At 68.4% G+C, this 12,678-nt stretch overlaps 5 protein-coding genes across 5 annotated transcripts; 4 read left to right on the top strand and 1 right to left on the bottom strand.

Annotated features, from left to right (window-relative positions):
* Positions 1–94: 94 nt before the first annotated feature.
* RHOBADRAFT_56152 (uncharacterized protein) lies at positions 95–788 on the top strand (the record flags this gene model as incomplete). Its single annotated transcript, XM_018418217.1, has 3 exons — positions 95–239; positions 375–549; positions 648–788. 3 exons carry the CDS (start codon positions 95–97, stop codon positions 745–747), a joined length of 420 nt encoding a protein of 139 aa, XP_018268065.1. The 3' UTR covers positions 748–788.
* On the top strand, positions 754–2,922 carry RHOBADRAFT_56151 (uncharacterized protein; the record flags this gene model as incomplete). The annotated part of the gene is made up of 7 exons (XM_018418216.1): positions 754–1,177; positions 1,373–1,722; positions 1,791–1,883; positions 1,952–2,150; positions 2,225–2,358; positions 2,431–2,830; positions 2,910–2,922. The coding sequence occupies exons 1-7, from the start codon at positions 1,092–1,094 to the stop codon at positions 2,920–2,922; spliced, it is 1,275 nt and encodes a 424-aa protein (XP_018268064.1). The 5' UTR covers positions 754–1,091.
* On the bottom strand, positions 2,890–4,297 carry RHOBADRAFT_65678 (uncharacterized protein). The gene is made up of 5 exons (XM_018418757.1): positions 3,807–4,297; positions 3,616–3,732; positions 3,419–3,551; positions 3,229–3,349; positions 2,890–3,148 (listed from the first exon to the last, which is right to left on the bottom strand). The coding sequence occupies exons 1-5, from the start codon at positions 4,288–4,290 to the stop codon at positions 2,966–2,968; spliced, it is 1,038 nt and encodes a 345-aa protein (XP_018268063.1). The 5' UTR covers positions 4,291–4,297; the 3' UTR covers positions 2,890–2,965.
* Positions 4,298–7,890: 3,593 nt separating this feature from the next.
* On the top strand, positions 7,891–10,481 carry RHOBADRAFT_47196 (uncharacterized protein; the record flags this gene model as incomplete). The annotated part of the gene is made up of 2 exons (XM_018414946.1): positions 7,891–8,868; positions 8,952–10,481. 2 exons carry the CDS (start codon positions 7,891–7,893, stop codon positions 10,479–10,481), a joined length of 2,508 nt encoding a protein of 835 aa, XP_018268062.1.
* Positions 10,482–10,968: 487 nt separating this feature from the next.
* On the top strand, positions 10,969–12,443 carry RHOBADRAFT_56149 (uncharacterized protein; the record flags this gene model as incomplete). Its single annotated transcript, XM_018418215.1, has 2 exons — positions 10,969–11,016; positions 11,079–12,443. Exons 1-2 carry the CDS (start codon positions 11,005–11,007, stop codon positions 12,441–12,443), a joined length of 1,377 nt encoding a protein of 458 aa, XP_018268061.1. The 5' UTR covers positions 10,969–11,004.
* Between the last annotated feature and the right edge of the window lie 235 nt (positions 12,444–12,678).

Here is a 12,678-nt window from a genome sequence, read left to right as displayed (position 1 = left end):
GGACGTCGCTCGTGAGGCTGCGCTGGCGGAGCGACTCGTCTCGACCTCAAGCTCGCCTCTCGACCGCTGCTCAGCACCAGCGCACTCGACAGCCATGCAGCGCGTCTCGCAAAGCCCGTGCACCTGCGCGCGTGCCGCCCTCGCCGCTCGCAGTGCGGCTCCTCGTCCTCTCCTCCTCGCCCGCGCCATCCACGCTCCAGCCGCCGTCGACCCGTCCAGGCGGGTGCCCAAGCCTCGAGGTGCGTCGCACGGGCTCTCTCTTGGACTGTCGCGCAGAGTACACGAGCTGACATTGTCGTCCCTACCCTCCCCCTCCTCCTTCTCCTCGTCTTCATCTCCTCGTCGCCCTACGGCCTCGCTCGCCCGCTCAACAGGCCAGTACACCGACCCTGCCGCCATTCTCGCCGCCTCCAAGCGCGGCCTCGAGTCGTACGCCGACAAGATGGGCAGCTGGGACGAGGCCTTTACCAAGACGGGCGCCGAGCTGAGGGACGCCGGCATGACCGTCAAGCAGTCGCGCTACACCCTCTGGCTCCTCGAAAAGTACCGGTGCGTCCTCTCACTATCTCGGTCCATGAGCGCGAGCTTACCCGTCCTCCTCGTCGTTTGCCTCCTCCCCCCTCCTCGCGACTTCCCGCTCCTTGCAGGCAAGGACACGACCCGCTTTCCGTCGCTGTGCCGCCAACGCCAAAGAAGACGATCAGAGGGTGGGGGCCCCGTGTGCAGGGTGGCATCCGCGTGCGGTAGATGGAGCCGAGCTGGAATCGTGCATGGACCTTCTCCCTCTCGCTCGCCGTCTTTCCTCCTCGGCCGGGCAGCAGCCGACGCACGGGTCGATCGCTTGATCGTTCAGCTTTCAGAGAGCGAGTGTGCGTGCGACCGGGCTCGAGGCGGTGCGTGCGGGCGGACGAGGCGGACCTGCTCGTGCGCGAGCTGCGCTCCTGCTTCTACGACTCTCTGCTTCCTCCGCTTCCACGCTCCTGTGCCCGCTCGAGCTGCACCTGCGCTGCAGCCCCCGACTGCGCTCCTCTCTAGCGTTTGAGCTGCCCATTCGTCGTGCACGCGCCTTCTTCGGCCCGCAACTTGGCGACATGGACTCGCTGCGCAGCTTGACGAGGGAGCTATCGAGGCGCGCACAGCGCGAGGAGGACAAGGGCGGATACACGGCCATCCCGATGTGCGCGAGGGAATCGTTGGACGAGGTGCGCTCCTGCTCTCCCTTCTGAGCTCGTCGCGCGACGACCTTCCTGACGTCCTGGACGTCCGCAGATGAGGGCACAAAGTCAACGCGGCGGTCTGGACGAGTCAAGATTGTCTAAACTCGAGCGCCGTCAGGTGCGTCGCTCGAGCCTTCTCTCTGCGTCTTCCGCAGCGGCCTGAAAGTCTCCCTCACCCAGGTCGTCTTGCGCCGAATCGCCCTCATCTTCATCGCCCTCGCGCTCTGCATCTTCTTCATCCTCTCGTCAGCTCGAGCACGCCTCTCGTCGGCAGTCAACCCCACCTCGTGGCGCGTCCGTCCCGCCAACCTCCCTCGAACCCGAGTCGGGCCCCGCCGCTCTCCCTCCCTGTACCACGGTCGAGGCTGCAACGCGAGCGAGCTCATTGCAGCTGTCGCACGGTCGAGGATCCGCGAGGACGGCGCATCGCGGACCGAGCACGAGCCGCCGGCGGGACGAGGTCCGAGCGAGTTTGACCTCGACGCCTTCACGTTCTCGTTCGACCGTGCGTCGCGCTCTCTCTCTCCTCCCTGTCTCTGTCAGAGATGAGCCTGACGTTCGTGCGCCTCGCAGTTGACGGCTGTCCTGCGCCGCACATCTTCTCGCCGGCCGAGACGTGCGACCTCCTCTCGGCGTTTGGCGGCGTCTACACTCGCGGCGACTCTCGTGCGTCCCGCTCTCTCTCCCCCTCCTCCTCGAGTACACGAGCTCTGACGCTCTCGTGCCTCGCAAAGTCATGAGGCAGTTTGCCCAAGGCGTTTTCCTCCTTCTCGCCAACTCGTTTGACCTCATGCGGGTCCCGATGCGCAAGTGCGTCGGCGAGGGCATCTTTACGCAGGGCAAGGCGTGCAAGGGCTACTCGGTGTTCGACAGCGCCGAGTTGCGCACCGTGTGCGGCAAGGAGGACGAACCGTTCGCCATCTACGACCAGTTGTGCGTCCGCTTGACTCGGGTCGGGGAGGGGTCCGAGCACAGTCACTGACTCTCTCGAGGTCGGTCGCACGCAGCTGGGGCTTTGGCAAGGAGGCCAACACGTCGGCGTCGTTCCTCCTCGACAAGTACCGCACCTACGTCGACGCGCTCCCCGAGCGGCGCAGGCGGTACTCGCCGATTTTCGTCCTCGGTGTCGGCATCCACTCGGGTGCGTCCCTCTCGTCCTTCTCTCCTCTGTCCACACGCGCCGAAACTCACACTCCCCTGCCCGTCCAAACAGCCTGGAACGTTCGAGAGACGCTCGACCTGCACCTCGCGCCTTTCCTCGCACAGACCTCCTCCGCCACCGCCACTCCTCGCCCGCTCACCTTCTTCTCCGGCTACCCCGCCGTGCCGGCCAACAAGCCGCCGACGTACCTGCCCCGGCAAGGCGCTGCCAACACGCGGCAGTACAACGCCGACGTGCGCGAGCTGCTTGACAACGTGAGCCCGGGCGAGCCGAGCGAGGGAGCGTGGACGATGCTCGAGTGGTACAACGTGACCGACGGTGCGCACTCTTTCGACGGGACGCACTACGGGTTCCAGGTCGCGATGGAGCGGGCGCAGGTCTTTCTCAATGTGCTCGACACGGTCTGGGGCGAGGTGGTGGCGCAAGGCGGGTTGGTCGACGAGACGATTCTGTGTCGCTTGCGACGCAGCTTTCGGTTCTCGTCGCTGCCACCAGACAGAGAGAGACAGAGAGACAGCTACATGATGTAGTGGCAGCGTCTGAACGAGCTCTACAACAACCTCCTCCCGCCCCATCGGGCCTCTCGCTACCGCTGCCCAAACTTGACGCCCTCGGCCGCAAAGTCCTGCTTGAACGCGACCTCGCACGCCCAGCCCGTCTTGCCGCCCTCGCGAGGAGGGATGGCGCAGTTGTTGGCGCACGTGTAGACGAGGAGCGAGTCGAACTCGAACGAGTCGTCCGAGAGGGACGAGAGGAGGGTCGAGAGGACCTGCGGCGGCGAGGGGTGCGAGAGCGTGAGTGCGCCGTCGCGCGAAGGAGGGAAAGACAGAGAGTGAGAGTCGAGCGCACCTGAAACTCGACCTTGCGCTCGGAGCGGCACAGCTCGCACGTCGGGACCTCGGACGGCGAGATCGTCTTGCTGCTCGCCCACAGCGGCTGCGGGTCGTCGACGCCGGGTATCCGGTAGAAGCTGCGCGCATCGTCGTCGACGTGAGCGGACCATGGAGGACAGGGATAGGGGAGAAGGGTCTGGACGCACCGGAGGACCTGCTTGGGCTCGCGCTCGAGCCGCTCCTGGAACTGGAGGAAGGCGCGGTCGACGCCCGTCTTGGTGTCGGCCGACGTTGCGTCCTCGGTGCCCTCCTCGTTGTCGAGCGCAGGGGCGGCAGGATCTGCGGGCACGACGAGACAGGTCAGGGAAGGCGAGATTGAGGAGCGAGGGAGACGAGGACGCACCGGGGAGGTACGATTCCTCGTACGGCTCAGGCTCGGCGCCGATGTCGAACTCGGGCCAGGGCCTCGCAGGCGTAGAAGGCTTGCTCGACAGGGCCGAGTTGGGCTCGAGGGCGTCCTCTGCGTGAGGGAGAGAGGTCAGATCCAGGCGGCGACGAGAAAGAGACTCGGCGAGAGGAACGAGAGCGACGTACCGAGGCGCTTGCGCTCCTTCTGCGTCTCGTCGGTGTGCGGGAAGAACGCGTTGGGGCTCTCCATCTGGGTGCGCCACACCCTGAGCGCCTGGGCCGGGTCCTTGGCGAGGCACCCGGGCGAACGGCACGCGAACAGGTACAGCGAGCGCGCCGCGGCGTGCGGGCGCTCGTCGTCGGGCGAGTTGACCTGGAGCAGGAGCGCCATCGTCTTGTGGCACGTCGCGCACTCGACGTCCTCGGGCGCGAGCGGCGCACGCGGGTCGAGCCATCGCGGGACGCCGCCGACCTTGCCGACGGCGAAGTCGATGTCCCACTCGTCGCGGTTGGCCGGCATGGGCTTGACGAGCCCGAGCTCGACCTCGTCCTCGTCGATCTCGTCGTCGTCGTACTCGTCCTCCTCGGCCTCGTACGCGTCCGAGCCCTCGCCGCCCGCCTCCTCCTCCTCATCGGCGACCTCGACGCTCGCGCCGCCGCGCAGCTGCATCGCCGGCGCCTCGACACCGGCACCGTCGACGACGTTGCCGTCGAGCGACATGGGCGTGTCGGACCCGCCCGGCGGCGCCGGCGCCGTGATGTCGACCTCGCCCCGCAGCGCTCGAAGCGCGTCGGCGGCGCCCTCGTCGACCGTGTTGTCGACAGGCGGCGGCGAGTCCTCGAGCGAGATGTCGCGGACCGTGTCGGCGTCGTCGGCGAGGTTGCCGATGCCGGACAGGAGCGGGATGTGGACCTCCTCGGGCTCGAGGGACGACAGGGGAGGGAGCTGCCACGACTCGACGACCGAGGCGCACGAGGAGGGAAGGCTCGCGGCGAACTCGTGGTTGTCGCGGGCGATGGCGCGCTGTAGGACGACAAGCGAGAGTCAGTCTGTGCGGCGGTACTCAAAGCGAAACAGGGCGAGAGAGGAAAGGGGCCAAGACGGACCTGAAGGTGAGCGGGAACCTCGACAGGAGCCACCTCGTCCATCTTCTGGTAGAACAGGAACGTCGAGCCGGCGTCCATCATGAGCCCTGCGCGGTCGCCGAGCGCGTCCTCGAGCTTGACCTCCTCGCGCACGAGGTCGACAATCTTCCACCACCGGCCGTCGTCGCCGCGCACGACCGACCACGCCGTGCCGCGACCGTTGAGGCCGTTGCGCATGAGGAGGGCGACGAGGCGGTAAGGGCCGACGCGGTGCAGGTCGTCGTCGTCAAAGATGCCCTTGGCCCGATCGTCGAGCGCGGCGATGTCCGAGTCGTAGCCTGTCGCGCGCAGGATCGTCAATGCGGCTGCCTCGAAAAGGGCTCCCAGAGAGAGAGAGAGAGATAGAGAGACGCACCGGCGATGACGAGGTCCATCTCCTCGCCCACCTTCTCCCACTGGTCCCTGAGCCTCCTCTGCCTCGCCTCCCTCTCGTCGTGCCCCTCGGCCGTCGCGCGCCGCAAGTACTCGACCGTGCCCCTGACGAGCTCCCTCGCGTCCTGTCCCTCCTCGGTCCTCGCCACCTCGTCCCTCCTCGCGCGAAGCTCGTTGCGCTCGCCTTCGAGCCGCGCCTGCTCGGCCCGCGCAGCGGCGACCCGCACGCGGTTCTTGACCCAGTACCGGTCGAGCCACACGTCCTCGTGGCCGGTCGGCGTCGGGCGAAAGACGCGCTTGGCGTCGTGGTGCGCGTTCGGGCCCCCGGCCGAGCCCGGGCCCGACGACGACGAGCCAAAGTTGTCGAGCGAGGTGAGGGCGGGCGTCTCGCGCACGAGGTGGCACAGGATGAGGGACGGGACCGCCGTGAGGAGGTGCAGGACCCTCTGGCCGGCCGGGTCCTCTGACACGAGCTGCTTGTCGAGGAGCGTGAACAGGTCCTCGGGCGAGTCGGCGCGCGGGTGGATGTTGAGCGAGATGATCTGCAGGTGCAACAACGGCGACGAGTGAGTATTCAGGGCGAGGAGGACGGCGCGAGGGAGGGAAGGGCGGTGACGCACCGTGCCAGAATTGTCGTCGGGCGTCTTGGGCGGCAAAGGAGCGCCGATGTGCTCGTCGACCGTGACGGGGCGACCCGAGAGCCCGAAGCGCCTGCGCAAAGAGGAGCTGCGTCAGTGACGAGCTCTTCTGGGCCAGATAGAGAGAGAGAGAAGGAGAGGTGGACGCACGTGTTGGCCTTCTTCTCGAACGCGCCGACCTCGTCAGGCGGGACGCCTTGCGCGAGGAGGTAGTGGGCCTCCTCGCCCGCCGCGATGCGCAGGTCCTCGAGGATCGTGTTGTACATGCCTGTGCGCGGGGCGGAAAGGGCGCTGTCAGGACCCAGGTTCGAGAGAGCCCTTCCTCGCCCTCTTCTTCCTCCTCGACTCGGCCGCTCGCACCTCTTCTTCGAGAGGGAGAAAGGGGGACGCACTGCGCGCCTTGTAAGGCCACTGGCTCGGGGCCGAGGAAAAGTCGCTCTCGCGGAGGTTGAACGCGCGCGCGACCTCGGACAAGTGGACGAACGAGCGGTGCGTGTCGGTCATGATGGCGAACAGGCGCTGCAGCGCGACGAGGCCTGCGTGACAGCGCCATATGCCAGGACGAGTGAGTCAGTCGGTGGTGGAACTGAGGGACTCGAGGGCAGGGGGACGGCCGACGCACGCAGCTCGCGGCTCTCGCGGTTCTCGTCGACGGGCATGGGCAAGCCGATGTGGCTCACGCCGCCGTCGCCGCGCCAGTAGTCCTTGAAGTCGTCGGACGCGAGGGCGTGGTCCGAGGGCGCGCGGTACGACAGGACGGCTTGGCGGAACGACGGGACGGCGTACAGGCACTGGAGGAAGGCCGACAGGCCCGACATGAGGTTGGACGACGCGCGCAGGATGGTCGGGCTGCAGACGAGAGGGGGCAACATGTCAGGGGTGGACGACGAGGAGGGCAAGAGAGGCGGGCTCGACGTACGTTGCGGGCTCGCGGATGCGGTCCTCGGGCTTGATCGAGTCGACGACGCCGAGCGTCTCCTCGTCGGCGCTGCCGAGCGTCGCCATGCTCATCGAAATGGCCTTGGCCATCTCCTCGTCGGCGTCGTCGGCCTGCGAGGCCTTGAGCGCGAGCGCGAGGTCCGAGTCCTGCTTGGAGCCCGTGGTCGGCGGGGGTGCGGCTCCGGCGACACGAGGCGACGAGGGCGGTGCGGCGAACGCTGGCGGAGCGTCGTCGTAGTCGCCGGTGAGGTCGATGAGCTCCTTCTTGTCGGTCGCGGGAGGCGGAACTGTGGGCGTCGTCGACGAGGGTCAGTCGTCGCCGGGAGCTGGGTCGTGAGGAGGACGGCGGACACGGCCAGCTCACCAAAAGGAGCCGGGAGGAGGGGTCGGTGCTGAGGTCCGTAGACCTTTGGGTCTTCTGGCGCGTACGGTGGCGGCTGGGTGCCGAGCGTGGACGGGTGCGGGAGGTGGTCGTCGTCGGTCGAGATCAAGGGCGGGAGGTCGTCGTTGGACTGGACGGGCGAGTCGACCGGGTCGAGGGCCCAGTTTGTAGCCGACTCGGCGTTGGCGCCAAACTTCTGCAGGGCATGCCAGACTCGTGGTGAGCAGATAGGTTCGGCGGGGAGAGATGAGGACGAAGGAGAGGAGGACGCACGAGGGCAGCCCTGCGCGAGAGGGCCGGGTCGAAGCCCATGCTGAGGAGCGAGTCGAAAGTGCCCTGCTGGTCGTGCGTGAGCTCTGCCATGGCGGGGCGAGCGGTGGGTCGAGACGAGAGAGCGAGAGCTTCCTTCGTCGAGACGGCCTCGTCGCAAAACTCCGCGGACTCCGTTTCTCTCGTCCGTCTCGATTGGTTGCTTTGCTGTGCTGCGCAAGCTACTCTGTACAGCTTCCTGCATCTCTCCAAAGCTCAGGTCGCAGCTCATCTTGGCCGTGAGAAGCGCGAGCTGTGGAGAGCGAGCGCAAGAAAGCCTGAGAGCTCGGGCAGTACTGGCGGCTTCACACTAGGTACTGCTCGCCGCAGTGTACAGTACTGCGCTGCTTGCAAGCTGGCGAACGAAGCCCGATCACAAAGGCCGGGTCAAGTTGAGTGAGCGCGCTGTTGGCCTTCCTCTTTCTCCCACCGACCACCATCCACCGACCCAGCTCGCTCGCCTGCGCCAGTCAGCCACCCAGCCATGCCTCAGCGACGCCCCAAGCGGTCCCCACGCCGCCCCATCCACCACACCGCCGCCGCCGCCCTCGTCCTCGTCGTCGCCAGCTCGACCGTGTCGGCCTCGTTCCTCACCGCCCCGCTCGACGCCCTCCGCGCCCGCGCCTTCCTGTCGCCCCGGGCACTCGCCGTCCCCAACACCAAGACCCCCGTCACCTACTCGAACGCCTCGGCCTCGCTCCCGACCGTCGTCGACACGACCGCCGCCCAAGGCCGCTACGGCCACTCGGCCGTCTACCTCCCGCCGCCGACCAACGAGCTCCTCCTCATCGGCGGCCAGGTCGGCGAGGCCGACACGGCCATCACGAGCGACGTCCTGCGCTTCCGCCTCGCGTCGTCGCTCGTCTGGGCCGCCGACCGCCCCCTGTCGAGCATCCCGGACAACCCGCTCAAGAACAGCTCGCTCGCGACGGGCCTCCCGGCCTCGGCGTGGGGCGCAGCAGCCGTCGATTCCCAAGGCCGCGCGTGGCTCGTCGGCGGCGTCACGGCCGACTGCGACAAGGACGCCATCGCGCACGTCCTCTCGCCCTCGTCGTCGTCCTCGTCGTCGTCCTCGTGGACCGTGCCCGCCCTCGCGCCGCGCTACCCGCCCCGACGACGGCAAGCGAGCGCGCTCGCTGTCGCCAACGCGACGACGGGCGGCACCGACCTGTGGGTCCTCGGCGGCATCGCCGACAGCTGGACCTGCTCGTCCGACACGATCGGGTACGCCGGCGTCGACCGGTACGACACGGTGAGCGGCCTCGTCGAGTCGATGCCGTGGAACGCCCCCGGTGGCGTCGACCCGGCCGAGTGGGAGCCGCCCGTGAGCGACTACGCGGCCGTCGTGCTCGCAGGAGGCGTCGGCATCCTCATCGTCGGCGGCCAAGGGTCGGACGGCCACCTCGCCGACACGGCCGAGGTGCTCAACTTTGACGTCGCGAGTCGGAGCTGGACCCAGCAGGTGCGCCCCTCGCCCTTCTCCCTGTCTCTTTCCTCGATCCCGCTCGACCTTCCTCCTGACCTTCTCGACTCGTCCACCCACAGAGCGTCGCCAATCTCGCCCCGGCGCCTCGCATGGGCCACGCCTCGGTCCTCCTCGACTCGGGCTCGATCGTCATCCACGGCGGCCTGTCGTCGGCGCACAACGTCCTGTCGGACCTGTTCCTCCTGTCGCCCTCGACCTCGGGCTGGACCTGGACCCAGCTCGTCACGTCGGACCACTCCGAGGCGTCGCCCGCCCTCGCGTACCACTCGGCGACCCAGATCGCCGGCGGTACCATCGTCGTCGCGTTCGGCATCGATGGCGCGACGAGCGCCCCGAGCGGCGAGTTTTGGTTCCTCACGGTCGACGAGGACGCCGGGACCTACACGTGGACCGACCAGTTTGGCGGCAACGCCGATGCTGTCGCCGCACTCGGCGCCGCCGACGCTGCCGCGACGACGACGTTCGCCGCCAAGTTCTCCAAGAAGACGTTCGAGGTCATCGCCAACCCCAAGGCGCAGTCGGGCGAGGCCGCCGCCGCTGCCACCGTCGCACCCTCTCTCGGCGCCTACGGCACGCCCGAGAGCGAGGCGCCAATCTCGGCGCCGGGCTACACCTCGTCGTTGTCGTTGCGCACGAGCCCCCGCACCAGCTCGTCCGCCGCCGCGACCGCCGCCAAGTCGCCCTCGTCGAGCGCCGCCACCGCGAGCCAGGACGAGGCGCCCACGCCCGAGAGCACCATCATCGGCGCGTCGCTCGGCGCTGTCGGCGCCGTCGCCGCCGCGGGCCTCCTCCTCTTCCTTGTGCGGCGACGCGCCGCCGCGCAGGGCGGCACGCGCGCGCCCTCGTCGCCCGTCATGGGCTCGGCCTCGCGCGCAGACGGCGCCGCACCGCCGCTCGTGAGCCAGCTCATGTACACGCGGCGGGCCCAGGCGCGCAACATGAGCCTCGGGAGCACCCTCTCGGCGCTGTCGCCGCGCGCGCTCGACGTCGACGAGGGCTCGCCCAATATGGCCGGGATCGGCGCTGCGTCGCCTGACCCGTTCAACGACGCGTACCGTGTCACCGAGGTCGGGCAGCTTGAGCGCGCTGGGTCGGCCGCGTCTGGCACGAGCAGCACGGGCGGCGTCGTCGGCGCGGTCCTCGCCTCCGTGTCGGGCCTCGTCGCTCCTTCGCAGCAGCAGCAGCACGGCGACACGTACACGAGCCCGGCCCCTACGCTCTCGGCCAAGCGTTCAATGCGCCGACCTGCCGCGTCATCGTCGTCGTCGCTCCCCGTTCCCGGGACGCCCGCCGAGCTCATCGGCATGGCCATCACGAGCGACGACGGGCATGACGGCCTGCCGTACGTCGCCTCGTCGACCTCGACGCACTCGCACGGCGCCGCACCCGCCGTCGTCGCTGCTGCCGCAGGATCGTCCTCGTGGGACCCGGCGCGCTCGCAGCGCCCCTTCTCGGCGCCGCCTGCCCCGCCCGTCCCGTCGTCGCGCGACGCACGCACGCTCGACCTCGACGCGAGCCCCGTGCCGGCCATCCTGCGACCTGGGACGCCGCTCAGGGTCGCCAACCCGGATCCTTTCGCCGACCAGTAGCGCGTTGTCGCTCGCGCCTCTCTCTCTCCCCCCTCTCTCTCCTCGATATCCCTCACAGTAGCCACCTGTACCTTCTCTTGCATCAGTGACCTGTCGCACCTCGAGCTCGAGCGGCTTCGTCGCAGCGCGAGAAGGACGACGGAGAGCGAAAGCGAGAGCGAGGAAGGCTCGGCTGCGACGGGGGCATTTCGTGAGCCTTGCATTCTCTGCTCTGCTCTTCTGCAGGCGAGCTCGCAGCGAGACGAACGAGGGCGACGAGGGCGGACGAGTCGCAGCTGCAGAGGAGGCTCGAGCGGCGCCATCGAGCCTTGCCGCGGGCGCAGGCTGGTCTTTAGCGGCATTGGTACGTCGAGTTGCACGCCCAGAGTACCCTGTACCTACGCGGGGCAACCCAAGTCCTGCAGCGCGACGACGTCTGCTCGCGCCTCGCGCTCGCCGCTCTCTCGCTCCCCCGCTCCTCTCGCTCCCACCTCTCGCTCGCTGCTCTTGACAACTCGCTCTATCGGTCGTCCGGCACGCCAGCATGGACAACCAGGTCCGTCTGGATGCCCTCGTGCCCCTCGCGAGCCCGCCCACCTGACGCTCGTCTCCCCCCAGATCGTCATCAGCTCGTCGTCGTCATCTGGACCTGTCGACCCTGACAAGCCGTCGCCGCTCCTGAGCCTGCCCGACGAGCTCCTCGACATCATCTGTGGCAAGGTCCACGTCGCCAAACTGTCGCCGATCTGCCGCCGCCTGTACCCGTTCCAGCAGAAGCGCCTGTACGAGCGGATCACGATTCGCTCGTACCCGGCTCTCGCAAGTCTCTGCGCGACGGTGCACAACTCGGACTTCATCGGAACCCTCGTCATCAGCCTCCAACTTGGCTTCGTCTCCTGGGCGGCGCCCAACATGACGGCCACCGACGGCCGGTTGTGCCAGACGGTCTCGTCGGACGAGTTCTACGACCTCATCCGGCGTCTCTCGTCCCTGCGCACCTTCACGGTCAAAGACATCGACACGGACCTCCTCGACGTCTTCCTGTGGAATACCGAGGCCCCCCTCGACCTCCCTCGCTTGGACCGCCTGTCGTTCTCGACCGAGCGGGTCGGCGGTCTCGACCAGGGCGACTGGGTCCGCAACCTCGCCCGATCTCCACGGCTCACGAGCCTCGAGATCAAGCTGCACGCTCAAAACTCGCCCCTGCCGTCGATGCCGTCGATGCCGTCGCCGCTCCCGCAGCTTGCGAGCCTCCGGGTCCTCGAGCTCGCCGGAGCAGACCTCGGCGGCTGGGTCGGTCCTGCACTCGCCGTCATCGCGCCGCACGTCGTCGACTTGCGCGTGCGCGAACACAGGGCGCCGCCGGCGTACGAGCGCATCCTGCGCCAGGCGCCAACGGGCCTGCGTCGCCTCACCCTGTGCTCGCCGCTCGCCAATGTTTCGGCCGCTCGACCGGGCGTCCTCCTCGACCAGGTCCTGCCGCGGTTCGGCCGTCTTCAGCACCTCACCCTGAGCCAGCACTCGTTCACGCCGTCGCACCTCGCGCCCTACCTCGCCTCCCTCGCCTCCCTTCGCGTCCTCGGCTTCGGCTGGGCGTCGAGCCCGACCGACGACCTCCTCCTCGACCTCCTCAAGGGCCCGCACCGCCTGCAGCACCTGCGCGGCCTCGAGCTCAACCACGTCGAGGGCATCCGAGGCCCGAGCATCAACGAGAGCGCGCCCGTCCCGCTCGACGCCGAGACGGCCGTCAAGCAGTTCGAGTTTGCGTGGTCCGCGCCGGTCTGGCCCGTCGGGTGCACCGAGGACGGGCTCGAGGCGGCACTCGCTGCGGCGAGCGACGCCGGCGTCGAGGTCACGGGTTCGGCGGTGGGAGCTGTCGGGTGGGACGAGGCGTACCAGCAGGAGCGCCACAAGCGCCAGCGGGTGTGGCTGCGTCACGGGCGAGACGTCATCCTCATCTACCAGGTGACGAGCGGATACTAGTGGGTCTCGTTGCACCTCCCTTTCCTCCCTTTCGTCGTCGGTGGGCTTTTGCAACGAGCGCTTGTCGAGCACAGTATCCTTCTCTCGGTAAGTCTTACTCTGCCGAGCCCGCACTTGCGCACGAACGAGAGCGAGAGAGACGCTCTTTGCACGACACGAGAGAGGGCAGCGAGAGAACATGCGCGAGCGAGCGAGCCACAGCTCTCGACGAGAGGTCGTCAGGACGAGCTGGACC

Source organism: Rhodotorula graminis (assembly GCF_001329695.1).
Source record: "Rhodotorula graminis WP1 unplaced genomic scaffold RHOBAscaffold_17, whole genome shotgun sequence".
Classification (NCBI taxonomy): Eukaryota; Fungi; Basidiomycota; class Microbotryomycetes; order Sporidiobolales; family Sporidiobolaceae; genus Rhodotorula; species Rhodotorula graminis.
The sequence above is the reverse complement of the archived record's forward strand: the minus strand, read 5'-3'. Positions and strand labels throughout refer to the sequence as shown.

Coding starts and splice junctions, on each gene's coding strand:
- RHOBADRAFT_65678 (XM_018418757.1), bottom strand. CDS start 4,290: ATGCAGCTGCGCGGCGGCGCGAGCGTCGAGGTCGCCGATGAGGAGGAG. Junction 3,350..3,418: donor GAGCCCAAGCAGGTCCTCCG/GTGCGTCCAGAC, acceptor CGATGCGCGCAG/CTTCTACCGGATACCCGGCG. Junction 3,149..3,228: donor AGCGCAAGGTCGAGTTTCAG/GTGCGCTCGACT, acceptor TCGCCGCCGCAG/GTCCTCTCGACCCTCCTCTC.